The sequence below is a fragment of the Colias croceus genome, chromosome 27, assembly GCF_905220415.1.
Source record: "Colias croceus chromosome 27, ilColCroc2.1".
In the NCBI taxonomy this organism is placed as follows: domain Eukaryota; kingdom Metazoa; phylum Arthropoda; class Insecta; order Lepidoptera; family Pieridae; genus Colias; species Colias croceus.
The window spans coordinates 5,553,038-5,580,668 of NC_059563.1; the positions used below are offsets into that span (position 1 = coordinate 5,553,038).

The window sequence follows — 27,631 nt, forward strand, 5'->3', positions numbered from 1 at the left end:
ATTATAATACTATAATTAAAGTTTAAAAATTCACTACATACCACCCCCGCCTCGTCCACCAAACTTGCCCCCACCACCCCCTCTCTTCTCGAACTTCCCCCCGCCACCGCCGAACCCGCCCCTCCCACCGCCGCCGAAACCGCCGCGACCCCCCCTCCCGCCGCCCCCTCCCCTCCCGCCACCGCCCCCACCGCCGCGACCGCCGCGGAAACCGCCTCTACCGCCGCCGGGGCTGTTGAATTCTGGAAAATTAACATAAAAATTGAGTAAAAATTTATGCATATTGTTGAAATAAATTCATGGTTAACATTTGTTGAGCAACAGTTGATAAACTTTGTTGAGATTTGTTACTTTAATGAAACAGGATATAAACTATAGTATGCATCAAATACATTTGTTCCAGCTCAGTTAAAGACATACAAAACTTCTACATGATCATAATATTATCCATAATTATGAGCTCTTATGCTTTTGTTGGAAATGAAATGAAGAATATCTTTTAATTTTCCCTGAATATTGGTAGCTAAACAGTTCCCTAACTGGTTAATATTTGCTATCATTTGATCAATCTTTAATATTAATACTAAGATCACATGTGAATCTCATATTGAGCCCGCTCACTCATGAAGTAGTTTGTAACTAAAATTTATCCAGATTGTATTTAAGTTAAAATAAATAAGGTAAGTACATTAAAGAATTAAATCAAAATGTGAAATAATGCGAATAAATGAAAATGTGTGATAATTTTCTTGTGGATACTATATTCTATTATTACCACGTGTTATTGTTGTTAACATACACATCTTTATCAACAACTCTAAATAGTTTATTTACAATATAAACTTGCATGTCTAATCACAAATGTGTAAGAGGTTATAATGCAAAATGCGCTGTAGAATATATCATACCTCGACCCTCGTGGTTTTTTTTATAACACGCTATAGGTAAAATGTTATTGTAATTGAACCATAACACAAAACCAATTATGTGAGAACAATTTGGAATAGTTTTACAAATTATTAGTTAGTTCTGTCATTTAAGTGGGAGATTTGAGGTTATGTTTGAAAAGGACCATGTGGAAAGAAACTAACAAAAAAGGCATACCATTCGCTAATAAAATGAAAGACCTATTTTAGAGCCTTTAAGTAAAAGTGTATTTGAATTAAAGATAAAAGAAAACTAGTAAAATTTTAAAATTAACCACGAGATGACACACGCGGTGAAGCCGAATACAAAAAATTAATATAATTTCTTACCTGGTTTACCCATTTTTCTTTTGAATATCTGCTTTCTTCAATAAACTTTTACTTTTAACACTTATCTATTAAAATCAAATAAAAAACAAATTTTATCAAAAATAGGGCGCAGCTCAAACGGCCCGCGCCGTGTTACCGCCGCCGGAAATGAAGCCATTTTGTAATTGTCAATCCTCCACACTGCTGACTGCCGTTGTCAGATATCAGGGTGACCATGTAATCGTAAATATTTGCTAAATATAGATACAAGCCTTTTTGCACATAAAGACTGTACGCTCAAAAATAAATTACAATCAAAATAAAACACTTTTTACGAGATTTAGTTTTATATACTGAACCTTTATAGGGTTAAGTTCATGTACAGTATAGTCTTATCGACTTCTTTTCAATTTATGTATTGAGTCTTGAAAGAATTTTTATGTGTATTTTGGGTATTTGTTAAACGAATGAGAAGGTTTTTTAATAAGATACACATAATTATATTGATCTAAAAAAATTTTCTAGTTATCACCATGTAAAACATCATCAATTGGTACAGTTATTTTATATTCACTAAACTTAACATTCAGACCCGATCGCTGTGGAGTACAGCACATAAACCCCACAAAACATAAATCTTCTTCCTTTTTTATAAAAGGACACAATCTTAGAAGCGCCCACTTCACTTTATCGATAGAATATTTAATGCAAACTATATTTCCAACACTACTCAACTTCAGCCAAAATTTCTTAGGATTGCCATTGAAAATACCTGAAATAAGATTATTTTTTAAAAATTGTTTAGTCCACAGAATAATAAAATCTTAGAGCATAAGTTTATATGCATATCTATATTATTACTATATACCAGTAGTTCCCGAGATGGTCCGATTTGAAAAATTCTTTCGGTACTAGATAGCCCATTTATCGAGGAAGACTATAGGCTATATTATAACATCACGCTAAGACCAACAGGAGCGGAACCACGCGGGTGAAACCGCGCGGCACAACTAGTCTATCATAATATGAAAAAAATTGAATAGCTTTGCCCGCGTCTTCAATATGCTTTGAATCTATCTCAGTGCCGAATTTTGTCAGCTTATCTTTCTTCATTGAATAACAAACATCTATCAATCTTTCGCATTTATAATTTTAATTACAATTAAAAAAATAATACATAGATTAATAATTACCGGTAGCCCAGTCAGATACACCATTAGTTAGCACACTGCCAATCATTGCTTGCCCATCAGTGTATTCTATTCCTGTTTTAATCCACTGCTTTTCATTGATATACAACATAAGACCAGCTTGGTCATATAGCGACGCAAAATCTGCTTCTATGCAAGCCTGGAAAATAATTTGAAGTGAAACTTCTATATCAGGGTTGGAAAAAAATTTAGTGTAACATTTTTCCGTTACGCGCCATCTTTTTCTTATCCCTACCACGCGTGATTCGACGTATTTCTGTAAAGTTGCAGATAGTATACCTATTATTTTTGGAAAAGAAAAGAAGTTTCACTTCTTACGTGTGTACCTACACTAGTACACGCGCACATTCTTTTAAGAAAATTTCAAATATAAAACTCGGAACTAAATATACCTAGTTACTTACCTAACTATATTTATTTACATAAATTACAGCAACACGTTTTTTTGAAAAAAAAAATCAACAAAAAATGATCTTCAAATTTATTAGACGACTAGCTTCCGCCCGCGACTCCGTCCGCGCGGATGTCGGTCTTCGCGTGGATGGTTTATTTCTCCATTTTGAGTAGGTACCTCTGACAATAAAATCTTATAAATATCTATTGGACCCAATTCCCAAATACGGCTAGGCCTATAATAATACGCAACGTGTGTTCGCGGTTCTACAGAACGTCTATGGACGTCTATGGATAAAACTGAAAAATTAAGATTAATTTTTTTCTACGTATTTTTCCAGGATAAAAAGTATCCTATTTTACGCCCAGGATAATAAGGTATAATTATACCAAGTTTCATCGAAATCGAACCGCTAGTTTTCACGTGATGCCTTCACATACAGACAGACAGACAGACAGACAGACAGACAGACAAAAATTTTTTTAATCACATATTTGGGTTTGGTATCGATCCAGTAACACCCCCTGCTATTTATTTTTTCAATATTTTCAATGTACAGAATTGACCCTTCTACAGATTTATTATATGTATAGATTTGCTTTTCGCTCTTTCTATGCTCTTCGAATTATTATATTGGAAAATATTATTTCCTATTTTAAATTTTCTGTTTTGATTAAATGGCATGTGATCATCAAGTGGAACGCACTTCGTGAAAGCGTTCTAGATATCGAATCTAGATTCTAGATATAATTTAATAAACCTAGACAGTAGACAGAATTATGATAGTACTATTACAAAATGTTAGGTAGCATGATTTGCAACTTAAAAGTCTATATATTAAAGTATTCTTCAGCAATATAACAAAAATACGTATGTACTTATATTAATTTAACCAATTAACTCAATGAAAGCATGGGTCAAATATGTTTTTTTTTGTCGCAACCAGTTTTACAGAAAGTCACGCTTTAGTGGACACAGGTTTAATTTCTTTTTGTTTTAATTTTGTAACGGGTTATACAGACACTATATTTTATAGGTATTTGTGCATTTATTTAATTAAACTGGTTTAAAATAATGCTTGGTTTCTATTAAATTAACAAATGCAAGTAAATAAATGTATTTTAACTCACCTCAAAAGTGAAATCATCTTTAATATCAATCCCAAATAAATGGCCGGTATTAAAGTGGAAATTGTACCAAGTGCCTTGCCAAAAATCTGTTTTATCGTCCGTAGTTACTTTCAGAACACTATCACATAAATTCCAATTTGTTGGCTCGTTTAGCCAACGAAAATGGTCTAGTGTTATTGATTTGTAATCTTTCGATTCCATTTTAAAATATAAACAAGGGTAATCCGTGCCTTACTGTCAATAGTAATGATTTTGTAGATGTTTTACAGATGTATACTGAAGTGTGTTTATGTAAGCATAACTATAATATTATTTTTGTATCAGATAAGTTCGAAAGATGATATGCACTGGAGATAACGTGGATTTCTATGAAGTTATCAAATTGACATTTTGTAATCACCTGCTAGGTTTATTGTGTAGAAAAATAGGTCACGAATTGTGGTTTTCGCTTAGTCTCTAAAGGAGCCTAATATATTTCGACATATTCACGATATATTAAATTACTTACTCCACACTTACTCTGTGGTCTAGGTTATAGGAAGGGTATAGGTACCCTAACCTAGGTAAATGATAACACTAAAACTGGGAAAAATTGGTACCTATTATGTATAGGTAGGTAAATTGGTACCTACCTATTATGTATACTTACCTACTTAATTTAGACTTTATATGAATCTATCTAATAAATAAATAATAATTGATAATCCACGAATAAATTAACGTGGTTGATAGAAAATAGAAATATATTTTTTGAAATTAGCCAATTAGGTATCTTTAGGTATATTTGAAAATCTATATACCTAATTAAAATTATTAAATAAGTAATTAAATGTGAGAATTTTTATTTCCTTAAAATTTAGGATCACAAAAATTATTATTTTTTGGATGTTGAAACGAAACTTAGGTATTAATAAAGAATAAATAGGTATAAAGATAGAGAATAATAAAGAATAAATGAAACTAGGAATTACATTTCATAATTATTACCAAGGCATTATAGGTATTTCATAAACAGCATTTTGCACGCGATCGTGCATTTCAATTTTAAATATTTTTAATTTTATCGTTCGACTAGTCACAAGATTTAATATAAAAATTCACTTTGCATCAATTACGTACACAAAATGTTTGTTGGACTTATTGTAATGCAATTTTAATTCTTTAACATACAAGGAATATACGGTATACCTATTGAAAATATTCATAAAGCTGTTTATTCTAACTCGGAATAATACCTAAAAAGCCGGTAGGGATCAATTTTAACGGGACTTTATAAGAGAATCACAGGAAATAACAGAACTGTAATAGGTAGGTAATTGCTAAAATAAGAACGGATTTTTGAAAACTAATATTATAAATTCGATTTCTTTTTATTGAACTATCTACGTATTTTAAATTTGGATTTATATCTGAAATAGTAAGAAGGCTAGAGAGTGACGTATTTTTACCACGGTGATTCTTAATCTAGATTTCCTTTGATTCCGCAGGCGAAGTCGCGAGCTTTCCGTATGTATTACTTTACTCTTTGTCGCGAGCGGAATACGAGTTTATATAAGTAGGCGTAAGGTATAAAAAAAAAATGTTTTTATAAATCGATAAATCTCTCGGTTTTCGATTGGGTCATTATTTTTGTGTTTGATGGAGAATTATTCAAGGAGACATGTTATCACCGGAAATTATTAAATAATTAGCAATATACTTAGTTACCTAGTAAATGAAAATTAATATTTTTTTTTAATACTTGAAGCGTGACTGCAATATATACCGAAGCTAAAAATAGTTTTCGACTTTTTGTCTGTATGTATTTCGGGGTTAAACTCAAAAAGTACTGCATGGATTTACTTCAAATTTGGTACAGAGATAGCTTGAGATCTGAGGAAGGACATAGGATAGGTTTTATCCCGCAAATTCCACGGGAACGGGAACTATGCGGGTTTTTCTTTGACTACGCGGGCGCAGCCGCTGGCGGAAAGCTAGTAATATTATAAATGTGTAAATAAAGACATTTATTTCACGTTTAACAGACTGAAAGAGCGATTCGTTGCAATTTTTATCAGAATTAAAATAAAACAAACAAATAAAATATAATATTTTATTATCATTCATCTAACTGATCACTGGCTGACTCATCATCATCACCGTCCTCCCATTCTGCTTCATCACCACTAGACTGTGATAGCTGGTCCACTTCCATCTCTTCATCGGAGGAACCATCTAGAAAATTAATAATTTTTGTTCATTATTTATTACTTACTCTTAATTGTTTTACTGCAAAATTTTGGATATTAATATTGAACTCATGTGGGAAAACGCTATTAAAAATTAACTTATTTCTCCGTTAATTCTTAGTAAAACATTTTAAAATTGATTTCAAAATAGTAATTTTGTTAACAATTTACTGGCAGTTAGTTTAATAGTTTTGAAGCGAAACTTCTGCGTCATGGTAATACCGTCACGTCATGGAGTAAGACGATTTTGGTATCTTTGAATCTTGCCAAAGAAGTTTCATTTCAAAATTTAAAACACGAAAAAAAAAATAACATTTAAATAAAAAAAAAAACTTACCTTTATAGTTTAGCACTGCTTCTTGTTCCGTTGGTTCGTTTGAGTTAGATTTGCGTTGGGCTATCGTTAGCTCCAATCTACCTTTTAGATTTAACAACTGGCATAGATTTGATCGTCTGAAATAAAGTAATGTTGTTTCATTGAATATTGTTAATTCCTTATATGTGCAGCTTCGCCCGCTTTGTCTAAAAGTTAAAACCTAATCAATACTAATATTATAAAGCTTAAGAGTTTGTTTCTATGTTTGAACGCGCTAATCTCAAGAACTACTCGTCCGATTTGAAAAATTATTAAAGTGTTTGATAGCCCATTTATCAAGGCAGGCAATAGACTATCCTACTTATATTATAAATGCAAAAGTTTGTATGGATGTATGGATGTTTGTTACTCTTTCACGTAAAAACTACTGAACCGATTACAATGAAATTTAGCACACATATAGAGGGTAACTTGGATTAACACATAGCATAGTTTTTATCCCGGAAATCCCACGGGAACGGGAACTATGCGGGTTTTCCTTTGCAAACACGGGCGAAGCCGCGGGCGGAAATCTAGTATATCATCACGCTAAGACCAACACAAGCGGAACCACCCGGGTGAAACCGCGGAGCGCAACCCTTAAATTATATACTAAAACTTTTACCGTGGTTGCCTGGTAGAGATCACTACTTAGTGATAAGGCCGCCAAGTTAGTTGTACTCTGTTTTTAGCTGTAAGTAATTCTAAGGTTTCTGTTTGTATAACTAATAAAGCGTTAAATAAAAATAAAATAATAAAACCTGCCTCGAGAATCAATATATCTATTTAAAAAAAAACCGCATCAAAATCCGTTACGTAGTTTTAAATATTTAAGCTTACATACGGACAGAGAAAGCGACTTTGTTTTAAACTATGTAGTGATTTAAGAAACGTGAGAGTGATTATTCTGTGTTTTAAGCATTCAGCTACTGAACTGAATTTTATAAACTTTGGAACAAAAGAAAGACTGGTTTCAGTTTTTGTGCAAAAATTGAAATTCTCAAACCAATTTATATACCTATAAAATATCTGTTTGTATGTATGTACTCACCTATGTGTAAATATAGCCAATAGCTGTGTAACTTGGTCCGCAGCTTTCGCATTCATAGACGCTAATAATAATGCTGAATGGGACTTTAGTAACGCAGATACCCATGTACAAACTGCTGAACATCTAGAAATTAAGAAAGGAGAATTATTAGTTAAAAATAACTAAAAAGAATTATCAGGAAATAAACCTGACAAGACGACTGACAAAAAGAATATATTGTGTACAAATCATAGCCATCTCTATCGGGCAACCTTCAAGTAAATGGCAAACAAGTGATAACTGCGTTAAAAACAACCAACTTCAAACTTGCACTTGCAAAAATGCCCATAAAATAAAAACTACTGGGCCTATCCGAATAAAATTTTTATGGGACCAATTCGACACCATCCCGCATCGAACAAAAAAAGAATCACGTAAATCGGTTCAGAATCCTCGGAGTTATCGGTGTACATACATAAAAAAAAAAACATACCGGTCGGTTAATGATTCACGATAATAAAATAATTAGCAGGTGAAATTAAACATTATAGTATTTAGTTGCCTTTTCCACAACACAAAATAATTAAGTTCCTGAATGAATGTTTGTTTTTTTAATTTATTTTCCGTCTTGAAATACTACAGTTAAATAAAACAAAATATAAAAAGCACAGCTATCCTACTTTCAACAACTATAATTATTTATTTATTTATTTATTAGACACACCAATAATGACTCAATTAATACAATTTACAGAAGTACATTAATCATTATTTCCTAAACTGAATTGGCCATAAAGCAGGCGTGTACAACAATTATAAAAAAACGGGTCTTAAAATTTTTCAGTTTTAAGTCTAAAAATACATAGTTAATCAAATTTATCATCCATCGAGAAAAAAAAAATAAGTACATAGTTATAAAAACATAAAATTCATAAAATTATAAATAATTCTTATTCATAACTTCAGTTTAAAAAATTGGTTGTTTGTTAAGTAGGTTTACGATCGAGATGTTTAAACTTCTTATGAAGAGATGAGTCGCTCGAGATGAGACAGGAGATCGGTCCGTCTCTCTCTCGTTATACCTGCGATCGCGCTCGTGAGGTTTTGGTGTGACACAAGTTTCTGAACATGTCACCCGACTAAAACGATTTTAAAGACGTTATCACGTCAATAAAACACATTTCAAATACTCACTGGCTTGTCTTCTTAGTGGCCATATCGACTAATTTCTCTAATAATACGGGCACATATTCAGCGGGCAGCGAACTGACTGTCCTTGAGGCTACTGCAATATCATCTTTCTGTAGTACCGTTAGTATTAACCTGAAAAAAAAAACAAATATTTATTTTAAACTATATTATATTACGAAAAACGTCTTTTTTAGCATAAAATTACGAAAACTCGATTCATTTTGAACCTTATTGCATGGTGTTTACTTTTATAGGGTCATTTTTTGCATGTTAGAAAATAATTATTATAAACACAATTCATTTTAAACTTAATTTTGTGATACAGTAAGTCTTTTTCGGTTCAAGCGTGAACTTTACTTTGAGACATTTTATTTTCCAATTTTATAACAACAAAAACACAAAAATATTTTAATGAAATGTCGTAATTAAATAAATTTTCATAATAAAATACCAGGACAGTATATATGAATTAGCAATAATTATGTAACATTTTTAACGTGTTTTTAACCGATTAAAAAAAAGGAGGAGGTTTTATATAATATGTCATTTATCTTGAATTTCCTGCTAAAAGGAGGTTAATAACTATTAAACACTAGCAAACCGGGCGAACTCCGTTTCGCCACCAGAGACACCTTTTCTTCGCTATAAACCTCACGGAGCCCGAGACCTTTCCAACGAATGCAAAACCGTGGAAATCGGTCCGTGCGTTCTGGAGTTATAACGTCAGGAAGGAAAACCCGACTTTTTTTTTATATAGTAGAAGATAAACGACAAGTGATAACTGCGTTAAAAACAACCGACTTCAAACTTGCACTTGCAAAATTTACAAATACCTACAGACAAAAATGCTTATAAAATAAAAACTACTGGGCCCATCCGAATAAAATTTTTATGGGACCAATTCGACACCATCCCGCATCGAACAAAAAAAGAATCACGTAAATCGGTTCAGAAACCTCGGAGTAATCGGTGTACATACATAAAAAAAAAAAAATATATATATACCGGCCGAATTGATAACCTCCTCCTTTTTTTTGAAGTCGGTTAAAAATTTTAAACTCACCCTTTATCATCCGAATGCAAGGCCTGTATCAACAACTTCGTTAAATTGTGACTAACCGGCGCTTTACTTCTACTATTTAAGTCCAACGCTAGATTCTGTAGCCTGGCTTCCATCGTCACTTCTACCTGTAAGAAAATTCATTAAAACGTGGAATCATTAAGATAAAATGACAAGTGATAACTGCGTTAAAAACAACCGACTTCAAACTTGCACTTGCAACATTTACAAATACAGACAAAAATGCTCATAAAATAAAAACTACTGGGCCTATCCGAATAAAATTTTTATGGGACCAATTCGACACCATCCCGCATCGAACAAAAAAATAATCACGTAAATCGGTTCAGAAACCTCGGAGTAGGTAATCGGTGTACATACATTAAAAAAAAAAAAAAAACATACCGGCCGAATTGATAACCTCCTCCTATTTTTGAAGTCGGTTAAAAATTGTGAAAATATAAGTGAATACTGATGAATGTGTGAATAATACCATTGAAATGTAAGACGCCTTATATTGCAAAGTGCAATTTAAACAAATTAGGGTAAACATAATTTTTAATAATACATGTACCATGTACAGTCGAGTCTCGTTAATTCAAACCTGCGATAATTCGAACCTCTCTATAATTCAAAGTTATCACGAGGTCCCTACAAAATCTCTTGATATTTCGAAATAAATCCATACATTTTTGTGCACTTGGTAATTCGAATGAAAATACCATTGCTATATAACAAAACGACGCGTTAATTCGAACTCATCGGCGTCCAACACTCGACAATTCAAAGTTGCAGAGAGAAAGAGGCGAAAAGATTGTAAGCAGGTAGTCAGGTAGGTACATTTTGCGACAAGTTCAAACTTGTTCAATGAGCCGTTGTTTTTGTAACTTCTCATAAATTGGTATGTTTAGTTATCATTCGGTTACTGTAGAATAGCATTTAATAAATAATAAATGAATTTGAATTTGAATAATTGATTAACACTTAATAATTCGAAGTTTTATTTTTTTCTCTCACAAATTTCGAACCATTTGATATTTCAAACTCTTGATAATTCGTAATATTTTGAGTGTCCCTCGAGTTTCGAATTAACGAGAGTCGACTGTACAAGTATTTACGGATGGGTATATTGCATGTTTGCGCACGTGTGTTGTGTAATACATACGTGAACAAATGTGTGTGAATTTGCGTGCTTACTGCGTATCTACAGGTGTTCAGTATATTCCAATGCATGCGTGCGTGTTTTTGCGTTTATATAATATTAGTTTCAGTATGCGGCTTCGCCCGCGCAGTCAAAGAATAACCCGGGATTGCGTCATTTTCCCGGAATAAAAAGTCGGAAGTAAAAGAAATGTCCTTTCTCGGGTATCAAAATGTCTCCATACCAAATTTCATGAAAATTGGTTCAGTAGTTTAGGCGTGAGTAACAGACAGAAAGACAGAGTTACTTTCACATTTATAATATTAGTATGGACTAGCTGTACCTAGCGTGGCTCCGTTCCTGTTGATTTTAGCCTGATGATATATAGGCAATAGCCTTCCTCGATAAATGGGCTATCTAACACCGAAATAATTTTTCAAATAAAACCAGTTGTTCCTGACATTAGCGTGTTCAAACAAACAAACTCTTCACCTTTGTAATATTAACATAGATCTGTATATGTATCTGTGTGTGTGTGATAAGTTTTACAACTTACAGAAGCGCCAGCCTCCGGCCGTTTTCTACTAACACCTCCCAGAGGTTCAACATATTGAACGTCTGAACTTTTGGCTGATCTTTCTTTGATGGCTTCATTACTTTTTGTTTGTTTTTTCGCTTCCGCCTCCCCTCGTATTAAAACTTGCGTTTTTGATGATGGATCTGGTGTCTGGAAAAAAATTATAGGCGTTACTATGTAGGTTATTTTGTATTTGGGTTATAATAACAATTATTTTATCGCAATTTTGATGGTGACTTCAAAATGTCCTAAAATTTTATACATTATATTAATATTTTTAAGTCTATTTTCTATATCTCTTGATTGTTATAAGGATGTTGGAAACAGTTTTTAAAGTTGCAGTGCATAATTAACTATAATTGCAATTTGTAGTAATAAATTTCTATTAAATATGATCTCATATTGCCTATCTTAGATACAAGTTCATCTATTAAATTAAATTTCTATATATAACAAGAAGCCATCTATACTCAAACTCAAACATTTATTTATTAAATTAGACTTCTTCGAAAAACACTTTTGAAACATCATTTTTTAACATATTTTTAACATTAACAACGATTCAGAAAGCAGTATCTATGGAGAAGAACCGGCAAGAAACTCCATAGTTGCTCTTTTTAATCATGTCAGTATACAAAAACTAATAAGCTATCAAACATTATTTTAAGTAATTTTAAAGTGTCCAGCATGTTATTACAGACATGAAATGATTTCTTTAGTCTACAATTATATGTTAAAGAATACACAATAAAAAAGGGTAACTTAGTAATAACTTAATAGTTAAACTTAACTATCTTAACCATAAAATAATACATACCACTCTCTCAAACATCATAGCTGGACCGTTCATATAACCCAACAGCACATCACCGTTATTCGGCAGTCGACAACAGGCAAGTGGTAGCGGATGTGCATCGGCCGTACTTATTTGTATCGTGACCGATGGTTTGATTGGTTTTACTGCCGTTCTGGAAGATGTACAATCAATTTATAAGATTTAGTAGTATACGAATTTTTTAAAATTGCTCTAAATACAGCTTCCAAATGAACTCGAGCTACAGTAGTACAATATACATAATCGTAATACTGCGCTCGCACTCGGTACTACCTATATTACTTGCTCTGTGGCATGTCTGTGGCCGGTACGCGTTAAGCCGGTCGCTCTTAAGTAGGAGAAAATTGTAGTTAAAAATAATGTTATTAAGAAGAAATAATATATTAATGATTAAATTGCAGTATTTTTAGTTTTAAGTGTTATAAACAAGAAAGAATTCAGTTTACAAGTGGTAAAAAGCTCAGTAACTATTTAAATCTCTAGTACTCGTTGCTTGTAGTTTCGTTTGTATTAAACTAAATTAAAACTTTGAGTTAGTATAATAAATCACTAAGTTTATTACACTAACTCACTAACTATGTTAAATTTTAATTAAGTACATGAATGTACATATTTAAAAAAATAAAGTTCTGTGTCCTGTATGCTTTATAACTTTAAAATTAATAATGGTATGCAATACATCAATTGAGTATATGAATAAAAAAAAAATATTGATTTTTTTTAATGTATTTTAAAACCTTATCTATACATATAATAAATCTGTAGAAGGGTCAATTCTGTACATTGAAAATATTGAAAAAATAAATAGCAGGGGGTGTTACTGGATCGATACCAAACCCAAATATGTGATTAAAAAAATTTTTGTCTGTCTGTCTGTCTGTCTGTATGTGAAGGCATCACGTGAAAACTAGTGGTTCGATTTCGATGAAACTTGGTATAATTATACCTTATTATCCTGGGCGTAAAATAGGATACTTTTTATCCTGGAAAAATACGTAGAAAAAAATTAATCTTAATTTTTCAGTTTTATCCATAGACGTTGTTCCGTAGAACCGCGAACACATGTTGCGTATTATTATAGGCCTAGCCGTATTTGGGAATTGGGTCCAATAGATATTTATAAGATTTTATTGTCAGAGGTACCTACTCAAAATGGAGAAATAAACCATCCACGCGAAGACCGACATCCGCGCGGACGGAGTCGCGGGCGGAAGCTAGTTATTAATAATATTGATATTTAATGCAAAAAACTCCAAAAAAAATGTTTCTATTAATTATAAGCAATTAAAAATTGATGAAATTTAAATTAAAATCACGTGACTATAAACGCACCATGACTGGTCACCATAGATGTGACGTCAAAATGTTTTAGTTGTATACGTTTTTGTATCAACTGCAATGTGTGAAACACAGACATGTATCAAGATAGACTAAGCGAGTGTATGTACTTCCCGTGTCCAAACTAAGCTTATGAATCTTACTTGACGCTGGCCTACACTCAGTCCGCGCTTGCAGTTCGCCAAGGAAAGACGTGAAGCTGAATAAAGTAAAATGCCGAATTGCGCCGTTATAAACTGTAGAAACTCCACAGCTGTGAGTTGCCGAGTTAGCAGAGATGTTTCCTTCCACCGGTAAGTAATTTTCTAATCAGAATATGCACTATTTATTTTAAAATCAAATAAAGAATATCTGTGGAAAACGATCGTGACAAACACGGATACCAAATCATACGAAATGATTCGGAATACATTGCGGCTTTTACTTGGCACGGTAAAGATCGCGTCGTATGATAACAAGCAATGAATAGCGTTTTCTCATTTTTCTGTTCTCATTTTTCTGTCCAATTTTGTGGTTAGTGATGTTCATTTGATGCAACAGTTCTCGATTCTAATCGATTTTATAATCGGACAGAAAAATGATAATTTGAAGGAGCAATTTTTCAGAAAAAAAGGCATAGATTTTTTTTGTCATTTAATACGACTTGACCTAGAACTTTTAAGTATTTTAATACAAAGGTACTAAAAATAAATATGGACATGGACGCCATTAGTTAAAGTGTCATCTTGGGAGTTTTTTAAGAAAACTCCTTATTGCTTAGACTATGTTTGTTTTTTCAGTTTTCCAAGTAACCCGAACATAAAAGAAAAATGGATCGATGCAACGGGACATAAAGATTGGTTTCCAACAAAATATAGCACAATTTGCTCTAAACATTTTAATGAAGCCAGCTTTGTTGAAGGAAAAAAGCTTCGACTATTGACAAAAACAGCCTATCCGACAATTGATATACTGAAAACGATATATACTAGAATCGCCGCGCGAGTGTCGTCCCTAATCGATTTAGCGTAAAATGAAATTCCCATCACTAAAAAGCACTCGTGACGTCATAACGCGTCAAGGTCAGTACAAAAAATATGACACGCTTGGTTTTCATACAGATCGCGGTACTTGCGTTGTCTACTTAATATACATATGTCTGTGGTGTGAAAACTAACATTATGACGTCACACGCGTCCGGGTGACGCTTCGGGAGTTGTCGGTGTGTTTTCGGTACTGGATTCAAAGACTAATTTTTATTTTGAAATACCTTTTGAATTATTGCAAAAAAAAAATAAAAATATAGTTTTGGTATAAAACTAATATATAATCTTTCCATTTAGCACAAAAAAAATTTTTATTCAAATACTCAATTACTACAAGCATATAATACATACCCATTCAACATATGCCCATAATAATGTACAACACCGCTCCTCGTAGCAGCCACGATCGCCAATTTCTTCCCATCCCCCTCGCTACTCATATTAATGTCCACAAATTTAGGCGCGTCTTCGAGCACGAAATTATAAGTTGGCAACGGTATTGTACTCGGCATTTTGCATATTTTCTTCTTGGGTGTGTCTGTTTCTCCGTTTTGTTGTTCGCCCTTTATCGTTATATCCCAGAAGCCTAGGATTCTCTCGTCTCTGCGGAAGGAAAAATTTCGTTATTTACAATTTAAATTCTCTGTACTTATGCAGACAAAGAGCAAGAATAAAAACAAAATAGAGATAAAGATGCCACTGAATAATAGTGTAAAAGACTGTTTTGTTAAGAGAATATAGGAAAGCTTTAATCAGTGTATTACATTTTTATAGCATTTTGGACATTGTACAAAATAGGACAATTATTTTTGGAAAGAAAACAAACATTATACCATAGCAGATAATGATTCACAAATTGTTTTTTGTTGTTAGTTGATTTATAAATCAACTAGCTTACAGCCCGCTTTGTCCAAACCTAATAAACTATATACTTACTGAAACCTTCGTCTTGAATCACTCTATCTATTAAAAAACCGCATCAAAATCCGTTGCGTAGTTTTAAATATTTAAGCATACAAAGGGACATAGGGACAGAGAAAGCGACTTTGTTTTATACTATGTAATGATTCCTTCCTTCCAATCAAGAAAAGAAAACTCGAATATTTCGGTCATGTGATGCGTAACAGCAAGAAGTATGAACTCCTTCAACTAATCATGCAGGGCAAAGTGGCAGGTAGAAGGAGACCTGGCCGCAGACGGATATCATGGCTCAGAAATCTTCGTCAGTGGTTTGGGAAGAGCACTAAATCATTGTTCAGAACAGCGGTTTCCAAAATTGAAATAGCCCTAATGATCGCCAACCTCCCAAAGGAGAAGGCACTTTAAGAAGAAGAATGATTCCTTAACAAACATCATCTGTCTAGTTTTGTCGTATTTCACATAGATAACTATTAAAGTGACAGATCCCTGGTTTACAGTTAGACTATGTTTAAATTGTTTTGTAGCAATACCACAGAATATATAACTCACACCCTAACAAACATCAACTTTAGGCATCTATAATAGCTAGCTGTATAGCTATAATAGATTAGGGTTGGTACTCGCCGCCGATTTATCATAGGTACGCGAACACACGTCACACGACCAACGCAGTGAGCGCGCGGACGATGAGTGGCAGACAACCAGAGCTCGACTGCCGACTCATTCAGCAATGGCGCGAAACATACCTTAACTTCGGAGTGAAACCCCCCTGGTAATACCATAAACTTTTAACTTACTGTGATCCCTCCAACAGCCATGTAGAACTACCCAACGTCGCAATACATAATATATTCTTATCCGAGGTCATTGAACCGAGCGTTGTTAGTATGGAACACTTGTTTTTCTCAAACTTCCATAATTTCATTTTAACTGACGCTACCACCATGTAATTCACTTCTGAACCCTGTAAACAAGCATTTTAGAATATTTAAGTGTTTAACTATATTGGTTGCCTTGGGCCAATCTTATAGTTCATAGTTATATCAATTTAGGTATATGATAATTTTACATTTATTTTTTTACAATGGCTTCATAGAATTTGAATGAAAAAAAATATGTTTTGGGAATCCTTTATGAATATGTTTCATCAAATAAGGTAACATTTATATGGTATACCACACCAAAGCAACTCTTGAATACATTTTTTGTGTGTAAATAAGTTATGAAGAATATAGTTACATCAATTTTTAAGTCTTAAATTCTATGTTAAAATAAATAATTCATATTTGACTACAAATCTTCAACAAACACTGTTTAATTTAATAAAAAATGGTTCAGATGTTGTTGTAAGAGACTGATATAAAGATATACAAAGAGCTTATCATGAAATTTCCTATGACATTTCACATATTTTATAAAAAACAAGTACAATGCAATACTATGTTTGCAAGGCTAATAGACCAACAAAAACTTAATTGAATATCAGTCTAAATGACAACGGAATTAATCACTATGCTATCTCTCTTTACCTACCTAAACGAAAAATCTAGACTTACCTGATTATGTGGTACTATTTTGATAACAGATGGCTTTTTTGAGACCTTTTTAGCATCCACAGATAATAAATTATATGTATGTTTAGCAGATGATGTTTTAATGTCCCATTCGGTAACAACTTGATCAACAGAGACGCTGAATAAGCCATGGTTTCTATGCCAGTCCAACGACTCGATTTTCTTTGTCCCCTTTTCAATAACAGTTTCAACTTTTGCTTGCGCCACTGAGTACAAGAGTATCTTTCCATGTGTGGTACCCAATGCTACGCATTGTGAAGCTTGTTTGTTGTTTGACGACTTCTTTTGAGGACCCTGTAAGGTTATGTTTTTATTTTGAGACTTGAATGATAAAAAGTAACTTAAACAACTGTATTATTAACATACAATAATATACAATCAAAGGCTTACCATATTTGTATATTATTGACAGTTTTTTATATAAATTTTAGCGTTAAAAACCACGTGTTGTTACTTACCGAATTTAAACTTATGTCTACCCATTGTAAACATGTCGGTGGAGCTGATAAATGGAATTCAGGAGTATACTCCTGTTTCAGGACATTTGTTTCTGTGTCCCATATTTTTAATCTACCGTCATTACTTATTATAGAATAATATTTTCCATCTCCAGAAAACGCGGCCTCAACCATGTTTCCGAGCTTTTGACGTTTATGCCACAGATAACTATATATTAGCCAGAGAGTTTATGCCTTCAAAGTTCAATTGTATAACTGACGTCCTGTGCTGACGTCTGACGTTGATCATAGCGATTTATTGCCATGTACATGATGTCAACGTTCCATTATCTCAAAAAATGTCGATCACACACTCTCTCACACTCTTGTGCCACCATCAAAATTTATCATCTGTAACGAATCAAGAAAAAAAAATCTAAGTGGTGGCATGATTCTTTCACATATGTCATTTGTGAATATATAATATAAGTATGCGCTAAATGTGTTATTTGTTGATAGAAAATTATTACGTACGTTAAAGCGGATTTTGCGTAAAACGGATTATTGTAACTGTGCTGCCTCTTCAAAAAATTGTAATAAACACTAATAATTAGGTTTTGAATCGTTCTTTTGTTTGAAATAGAGTTTAATGATAATCACTTAACTTGTTTATGTAGGTATCTATTTTATAAATTTTTAAACGCATTATAAATTTTATCTATGTCGACTGATGATAGAATAGGTATTTGACTTAATTCTCAGTGTTGCCATGTAGAGGGAATTAAATGTGTAAAAATAAAAAGTTAACTTCCCTTTTTGGTTGTATTCGTGCTGTCATGAATGTTGTCGTCGCTCGGTTCCGTGGTGTTCATCGCGATCGAGTCGATTCGCGTACGAATGTAGATTTTAGATTAATTTATTTTTTTCAACGCTCTCGTTCCACTTTTTAATATTTCTTTGTTTTTTTATACTGTGCTAATAAGTGCTGTGATACGCTAATTGCTTTGCAGTGAAACAAAGGGCACCCTTTTCGTGTTCAAACGAAAGCAATCGCTTTATGAATATGATGTCACTGTTATTAGATCCTTGAAGTTGAAGATGAGTGTAAGTGTTGAAGACGTTTCTAGTCCTTTATCCGAAGGACAGAGTAGTGTTTTAGAAGTGGGTGATAAAGTAGAATGTGAAGTGAAACCTGCTGATAATGTTGAGGAAGGTCAGTCAGAGTCTTCCGCCCCAAAACCGCATCCGATGGCGTTTACGGTCGACTTTGGCGAGGCGAAGAAATTCGACAACCGTAGGCTTGAAGAGCTAGCGAAAAAGTCTCAAGCACGTCACCAAAGAGTGCAGTCTATGTCTGCTAGCGTGCCCAAGTCTAGCCCTATCTCGCAACGACTGTCGATGAGTGCTAAGCTACCGCGAAAGGCTCAAGGCTACAACTCGGAGGGATATTTCTCCTCCGACCAAGAAGACGGTGGTTTATCGTCGTCCGTTAAACTCAGAAGTAGTCCACTAGCACAAAACACTGACAAAACCATCAGCTCAGTTAACCGCCAAGTGAAATCACCCATAGATATATTCCAGCCGAAATGTACGTCCAAAAGTCCCATTGTAGATAGTATTATGTCGAGAAGTGAGAATTATTCCACACGTCAAGCTCTTAACTTGCCGTTAAAAGCGAACAGTTCCTATTTACGAGACGTCCATAAAAGTCCCAGTTATGGTAACCTTGCTAACTATCAAAGACACCCAATGGCAGATATAGTTGATCACAGTCCTGAAGGTGTCATGCTAACAGACATATCCAGCCCTGAATTAGATATATTAACACCTGACAACGGATTATCAACACCGGAACCATCAAAAAGTCCCATATCTCGTAAATTAAGAGCGACATCAGAAACGCCTGATTTGTTCAAGAAATGTCCGCCTAAACCCCAGTTGTACATAGATGATGAGGACGATAGGCAATCAAATAACTCCTCTACAGGCACATATACAATAGAAGGTGATAATTACACTGAGGAGCAAAAAGCTAGAATGAGTATAGATAGAACATTTGGGACACATTATCTCAATGAAGCAATAGAGGAAACATTGAAGCGTAGAAGCGTAGAAAGCAATCCCGAGCTTATATTCGACTACACAAACCCCGCTGTTATTACAAAAGAGCCCAGACGAGATCTGTGCTTGCGAAGCGCTTTGCCAATCACAAAAAACATAGATCTACCTAACAAAATGACGAAAGACAAAAACGTTTTAGAAATATCGTGCTGTTACGAATCACCGACTGAGAGCGATCTAGCCGCACAAACGTCGAAACAAATCAAATCGACGCGTAGTTATTTAGAGAAAATAAAGAACAGGGTACGTAATATTACGGAAAAGACGTTTCCGAAATCACCGCCAAAGCACGGAGAGGAAGGTGATGTCGGTATGTTCACTTCTGTGACGACGTCGGGTATTTTGAGTTCGAAATATCCGATAAAAGTTGAAATACCCAGGCGGAGGAGGTGTAGCTTAACAAAATCGGAAATAGACCAGACTGACTACATCCATCGATTATCTAGAGAATCATCTGTCCCTGTATCATTACCTAGCAGTAAGAATATTCTGGAGGAAGCGAAATTCGAGAGTACAGCTTTAAAGAACGCGCAAAAGGCGCTACAGGCTGAGAAACCTGACCTATCCCCAGAGCAGGTTGTTAATCAGCTGTCATATTTAAGTCTGAATAGATGTAAGGGCGACAAAACTTGGATACAAGACTGGGCGGACAGTGTTAAGAAGTACAATAATAATACAATCGCTAACGAGTCCGGAGATCTTAATAGTACATTTTCGCTGGAAGATCGTCCACCGATAAGCCCAAGACTTCATCCTACTAAATGTAAGTTAATTATTTATTAGTTAGTCAATTACATAAATTAGTTTGTTTATTCATAATTGTTTTAATGAGTATGAGTATGTAATGATAAAATAGTTTTATTGTTATCTATGCAAACATGTAGAAATAAATATAATTTAGGCATGTTTTGGTTTAACATTTGTGTATGCATATTATGTTTAATTAACTTTTTTGGTACTTAATATCAAACTGAAATTCGGAAAAATAATTTTAAGATTCCAAAGCAATTTCGTAAGCTTAAAAAAATGTTTAATGTTTGTAAATGGATAACTCAAAACAATTGATTTCCTTAAATAGCTGTAAACACAAAGTATGATAATTTCCAATCAACAATTAAAAATCAACAATTTATCACAAAGAAACAATTGAAATGACTATACAATCTAATATAAATATTTCCTGTTATATAACCTAGCTACTCCTCCTGACTCTGCTCAGTTTGACATAGAATTAAAATTTAAATGAAATATAGGCAAAAATATTATATCACTCAGGAATAAAGTAGCTATCTGCGATAGAAAGGATTCCCAAATTGTATAAAAGTTTCATAATCTATTTGATACCAGAAACAATTAAATAGAAATTAGATATATCTTCTTATTATAGAACTAGAGAATACACCCGATTCCCGGGATCCCGGGATCCCGACCCTTTTCTGATCCCGAAAATCCCGGGACTGTACTTGGCTAATCCCGGTATTTTCGAGATTGATATAAACAGCTATTCTATTTTGCATTCTACGATCCGTTGCGCCTTAACTATCACCTAGCCTAGATTATACCTTAGCATAAAATTATATAACGATAAAAAACAAATCTAAGGTACGATACGGATACGGACTATACTGGTACGGCCCTAATAATAGTAGACCTTAGAAGGGACTTTCAAACAGGGAATCACCCGATCACCTCATATCAAAATACAACACCTTTTGAGAAACTATACTTCAATTTTTGAAGTGAAACTTCTTTATCGGGGTTGGAAAAGTTAGTGTAACATTTTTTCGTTACGCGTGACATTTTGCCGTTACGCGCCATCTTTTTCTTATCCCTACCACGCGTGATTCGACGTATTTCTGTAAAGTTGCATATAGTAATTTTTTTTTTGAAAAATAAGGTCACGAAGAAGTTTCACTTCTTACGTGTGTACACTGGTACACGCACACATTTTTTTTTATTAGAACCCAATTCCCACATAAGGCTGATCCCGGGATAGTCCCGGGATCCCGGGATTATCCATCAAAAATCCCGTAATCCCGGGATTGAAAAACATGCTCGGGATTGTATTCTCTATATAGAACAGAGATTAATTAAAAGATCGAATAATATTTATCCATGCCAATTTTAATGTCTCAGCAATAATATCTCAATACATCAGCTGTTTTTGTGCGCAAACTTGCAATCATTCAACCTCCCTTTTTCATATTTTGTAAACTATTCCATTTATGGTAAATAGTATTAGTAGGATAAAATGAATAAGAGTATTTTACAATTTTCACATTTTAGTAAATATTCATTTAAAATGGATAACGCAGATAATTCTTCCAAATCTAATTAAATAAACCTCACTTGATATTTGAAACTATATAAAAGTTACTATAATAATTATGCTTGTGATTGCCACTAATAACTTTTATAAGTCTAAAAATATTAAGCCTAATAAGTACATAATATATTTTCCTTATATTGATATAAGAAAATGTACAACTCAGGATATAATAAATAAATACCTATTGCCTCATGGCCTAATTTAATTACTAAGAATATATTCAAGGTCTAATTATAAATGTTAATAATATTTATGCATAATATATTATATATTGCCTACTAGTTTTCTTTTTGTATCTTCTTTATTTATTTAATTGAGAAATTTAAATATATATAAATACTATAAAAAATTACTTATATAAATATACTATATCAAAATATGAATTTAAATTCAAATTTAAAATATTTATTTGTATATATTGTTTTTACAGAAAATAGAAATATTTCAGATGTTAAAATTTAATTTTTCCAACGCTAAATGACAATTTATTGGCACGCAAATATTTATTGAAGGCAATTTTGAACACAGATTTAAATATTCAATGAAATCATATTAAATACCTATTGAATATTAGCACAAACTCTAAATTCTGTGAATTTAGATGTTCATAGCAATTTCATGCAAAATCTGCTGATCCAAATTTGGAGGAAATTTTTCACAGCAGTAGATTATTTAGAGTGGAGTATACACTTTTACTTATCAAAGTACTTATTTCTTCATAAGCAATGCCTGAAACTAGTACCTATTATACGAAATATCTAAGGGCGCATTCAAATAATGCGTTTACGCGTCTATCCGGCGCCGCACGGAGCGTTTTTTTATGAAAAGAGAGAATCGTCCGTGCGCCCTACGTCTAAAACACCGCTTCAGCACCGCAGCCGCCCGACACGAAACGCATAAATTGAAAGCGCCCTAATAAAAATAATTTATTAACGATTTTTAATGCTCATTAAAAACATTAGACATCTTCTTGTCAAACAAGGATATTGTCATATGGCCGTGAATATTAGCGTCAATGTATTATGTAAATATTGTAATTTAGCGATGAATATGACTCGAGAATTTCAAAACACGTCTCTTTTGTCTTCTGTTAATACCAAGGTTATGCTTATTACGTAATACATAGAGTTTTGGATGCGAATTTTTATTTCTATGCTTAGATATTTTAAGTTTGTGCTATTTTTATATTTTAAAATTCTAAATGTCACTATATAACCGTTTTTGAAAGTTCTTTCGTTTAGGTACATTCGTCCTGAATGATTTAACGTATATTTTTTATATTCAATCCGGGCAGAGTGATGGCAAACAGCTAGTAAAACTAAAGCACTATTAAAACTATAAAGTTGTAAATAGGTAATTTGTGAGCGTCCCATTTAATATGTTCAGCAGTATAATACGATAACTAATTTGTAATTTTGTCAAGCAATGTAAAGTTGTCAAATATTAAAAATTTGTAAGCGTCCCATTTAATATGTTCAGCAGTGTAATTAGATAATTAATTTGTAACTATGTATGTCCAGCCCGCAGCCCGCACGGCGGCACACCCACAAAGATACCGAGCCCCGTCGGGACCCTGTTACACCGGAGGACACCGGTGAGTACACAGTTTTGTATTAATTAATTTATTAACTACATTTCTAAAGCAGAACTAGAATAATTCATGTTTGTACGTACGTTGTTCGTACTTGATAGTGTATTTTAATTTTAAATAGTTATTTGCTGTTATAGTGGATGGAAAATGGATTTAAGTACAGAAATTAATGTTAGTCGTAATTTTGATTCAGTTGAATTGTTTTTCGTGATTTGTTTAATAGTTATTTTGATACGCTCGCTGGGTGGAAAGTAAGTCAAGTTACTTGATTTATAAACAAGTAACTTATCTAACTTTGTATCGTGTATATAATTAAGTGTAGATATTATTTGAAAGTAGTCTTAGTCTAGTATTATACTGAATTTGATTATAAAAAATAGTTATACTATTTAAGCTCCGTTTGTATTTCACTGTAAATAAGTTTTAAACGGATAGAACACTTGTAACATGCACAGAAGTAATTCTCACTGCCCTACCCCAAGTTTATCTATAATTAATTTATGGTGCCAGAATAAGTGCTTCAATTAAGATTTCCTTGGGGCGTGGGACTTATAAATTAGGTAGGGTATTTATAAATAAAGAGTTCACTTCTTAAAGTATTGAACTTGAAGTCGAAAACTTATGTACTCACGTCTCAATAAAAAGAAAATTAAAATGAGATAATTACATTATAAACTACGACCTTTAAATATGAATAAACTTTGTTATTATGTGATTTAATTACATACTTTGTCACATGGATAATAATTTTCATACAATAACGATGATTTCAAGTCACGACATCCATTTTCCTTGTAACTACTATACGATGCTCATTGTACAATTAATTCTTATATAGCATAATGCAATATATAGGTATGTATAGTCTTATGTAGTAATTACTGTACATATAATAAATAATTAACTATCATTCTCTCTGACTGAAGAATAAATTTCATAATGTTTAATAATCCAGAAAATTAAAATACTTCTGAAAGAATTCGTCCGCTTTGTTTAAATCCTAAAAAATTATAAACTAAAACCTTCGAAAATCACTATATCGATTAGAAAAGCACATATTATCTCTAAAGACTGACTGGGTCTTTTTATACTGCGAAAGTTGATTGTGGGATTTGTAGTAGAAGGCTGGGTTATTCTAAAATTATTTTAGACTGAATTAATGCCGATTCCAGTAATTATGAATGTCATTTAATAATAAATACTGCGTGTATGTTAAGGTCCTTCAATTGAACCTAACGTTTGAAGTATAAATAACAATTTGCACTATAAAGTATTAATCTTTTTTTTGAACCAACTCAGTATATTAAAATGTATGCTTTTTGTTAAGCTATAAAAATTAAAAAGTTTAATCTGTTTTTGAATATCTGTTTAAGAGTATCTGTGGCTAAAATAAATAGAAATATTTAATTTAAGTTTGCAATTAATGGAAGTTAGATAATTAATTTAACGCGAAAGTGAGTCGTGGTTTACTTAGCTAATTAAGTTACGGGTATTATTTATTTTTTAGGTTAAGTAATGCTAAGGCCGTCAAGTGAGACTTGTAAGTTGGTTTACGCGTTCAGTAATGATTTTTACTGTTACCTCAAAGAAAATATTATATTGCGGCTTCTTGTGTTTGTCTTTGGCATATTATGATTATAATGTACATAATATAATGTATTTTGTAAAATTAAATTGTAAAACTGACATGATTAAAAAGAGCAACTATGGAGTTTCTTGCCGATTCTTCTCCGTAGATACTGCTTTCCGAATCGGTGGTAAATGTTAAAATATGTAATGACGTTTCAAAAGTGCTTCTAAAAGAAGTCTAATTGAATAAATAAATGTTTGAGTTTGAGTTTGTAAATATGTTTTTGTTTACTTTTAATCGTGTGAATGTGATTTATTTATGATCTCTGTAGTTTGAGGTCTATTATTATAAATTAGCGAAGAAAATTTAATAGATTTATTTTCGATTAATTGCATGACGTTTGAAATATCATTGTTATAATGCGTAAAATTAAATAGTAGTTAATACATATTTGAATTGAAGGAGGTATATTGATAGAATATTTATCCCAAATAATGAACTGTGGCAATAACAAACAAGTATATTGTCTGTGTATAAATTATTACAAATTGATTTATTCATCATGTAAATTGGTTGGCTTCAATTTACATGACTTACATTATAACCTTTCGAAACGAAATGAAGCTAATTAATGTTCTAGACAGGTGGTAATAACGAGATGTAATTCTTTCGTATGAAACTCGCGAATTTTTAAGGTATATTTACGTGAACATTAATAATGATTATGGTTTTAACACGCTCATAAACGTTGCTCAAAACATCCATAATATAAAAACAAATCCCAAAATGTGTTGGTAAGCGCATAACTCGAGAACGGCTGAACCGATTTCGTTAATTCTATAAATTCGTTAATACTATAGTTTCCTATTCGGTTTATGAATGTTTTTAATAAATCATTAGCAAAACGTTGCTTCCAAAATGCACTATACAGTTTTTAAATAAACTAATTGTGACACGTTCCCTGAAAATTGCACTGCAGTGTAGATAGTGTGACCTCGACCTAATTGATAATTTATTATGTGGAGTGGGCTTTTTATTTATCGATAAAAATAACGGGATTTTGTGTATGCTTTTGAAATTTAACAGTACTTAATATATGCGGGTGTGGTAACCAAATTCTTATCAAAGAAGGTTTAATATATATACATATGTAAAACTAGTTATCCGCCCGCGGCTTCTCCCGTTTTGTCTAAATTTTTTTAATCTCTCCATCTATTTAAAAACCCGCTTCAAAATCTGTTGTGTAATTTGGAAGATGTGCATACAGACACCCAGACGTCGACAAGCGACTATGTTTTATGCTATGTAGAGATATAAACTGAAAATTAATAGATTTTATGTGCTCATTAAGTTCTCCTTTGCACGTAATAAATTAGTTAGCTACATAATGTTATTAAAGTTTTCTTTTTTTAATAAATGTCTTTATTATAATTTACTGGTCTTCCGTCCGCGGCTTCGTTCGTGCAGTTCAATATATCACGCGATTGCAGATAGGCGTACAACATCCCCTCTTTTACCCCCTTTTAAGATTAGTGTTTTGACAAAAAATAGCCTATGTCCGTCGGCAAAGTTAAAAGTATCTGTATAATCGAAATTCATCCAAATCCGTCAAGCAGTAGATATGTTAAAATATAACAAAAAAAGGAGTCAGGCTGGTTGCAGAGCTTGACCGACCATCAGTGCGTACGTCGGTCGCGCTTGTCATATGTATGGAAATTCATAAAACCGTTCATAGCTAGACCGACCATACGCACGCGTATTGTCATGCGCATAGTGTCATAGTCATACAACAATTGTTGATGCGTATCGGTATGACGGTCGGTCAAGCTCTGCAACCAGCCTTATTCTATTTTCGCATTTAAAAATAATTTGGTATAGTATGAACGAAAAAAGAAAGTTTATTTTAACATCGCACAACAAAAAAAAAGAAGTAGGTAGCTTCTCGCCCTGTCTCTGACCGGGTTGAGAAGCTAGTACAAAAAGCATTGGTTGAATTTAGTGGTAGGTATGTATAGAGAAAGATTATAAAATCAGTTGTAGTTCAGTAGTTCAGTAGTCTAGAAAATACTAAAACAAATTCAAAGAACTCAAAAATTTTGCTCTATAATAATCTATTTACTTATAATTTTATAGGACACGACCGGAATGAAGAGCTTGAAAATGTTTTCAATGTTTGTGCCTCTGGATCAAGACTGAGATTTTAGCGTTTTGTTAGTTATTTTTAAAATAAATTTTGTTCTATTTTTTGTGTCTATTCTTTAGTAGAATTGCGGGTATTTTTAGATTAAAAGTCTTGATTATGTACGTGCAATACCTACACATATTTAAATAAATACTC

The 27,631-nt window shown here is 32.8% G+C and overlaps 3 protein-coding genes across 4 annotated transcripts in view; 1 reads left to right on the forward strand and 2 right to left on the reverse strand.

The window, feature by feature from the left end:
• Positions 1–1,733: 1,733 nt before the first annotated feature.
• Positions 1,734–4,342, reverse strand: LOC123703638 (regulation of enolase protein 1-like). The gene is made up of 3 exons (XM_045651715.1): positions 3,971–4,342; positions 2,429–2,585; positions 1,734–2,007 (listed from the first exon to the last, which is right to left on the reverse strand). Exons 1-3 carry the CDS (start codon positions 4,169–4,171, stop codon positions 1,757–1,759), a joined length of 609 nt encoding a protein of 202 aa, XP_045507671.1. The 5' UTR covers positions 4,172–4,342; the 3' UTR covers positions 1,734–1,756.
• Positions 4,343–6,048: 1,706 nt separating this feature from the next.
• LOC123703634 (WD repeat-containing protein 43) lies at positions 6,049–17,906 on the reverse strand. Its single transcript, XM_045651711.1, has 11 exons — positions 17,704–17,906; positions 17,228–17,539; positions 16,469–16,635; positions 15,102–15,353; positions 12,370–12,520; positions 11,532–11,702; positions 9,838–9,962; positions 8,778–8,906; positions 7,605–7,727; positions 6,536–6,651; positions 6,049–6,184 (listed from the first exon to the last, which is right to left on the reverse strand). Exons 1-11 carry the CDS (start codon positions 17,875–17,877, stop codon positions 6,069–6,071), a joined length of 1,836 nt encoding a protein of 611 aa, XP_045507667.1. The 5' UTR covers positions 17,878–17,906; the 3' UTR covers positions 6,049–6,068.
• A 568-nt stretch (positions 17,907–18,474) lies between these two features.
• Positions 18,475–27,631, forward strand: part of LOC123703629 — a 54,254-nt gene continuing 45,097 nt past the window's right edge. The window contains exons 1-2 of one of the 2 annotated variants that reach the window (XM_045651699.1): positions 18,475–20,566; positions 23,653–23,726. In XM_045651699.1, the coding sequence (XP_045507655.1) occupies positions 18,781–20,566; positions 23,653–23,726 (1,860 nt within the window). In that variant the 5' untranslated portion in view covers positions 18,475–18,780. The remainder of the gene's footprint in view (positions 20,567–23,652; positions 23,727–27,631) is intronic. The other variant, XR_006753025.1, reaches the window with a different exon arrangement.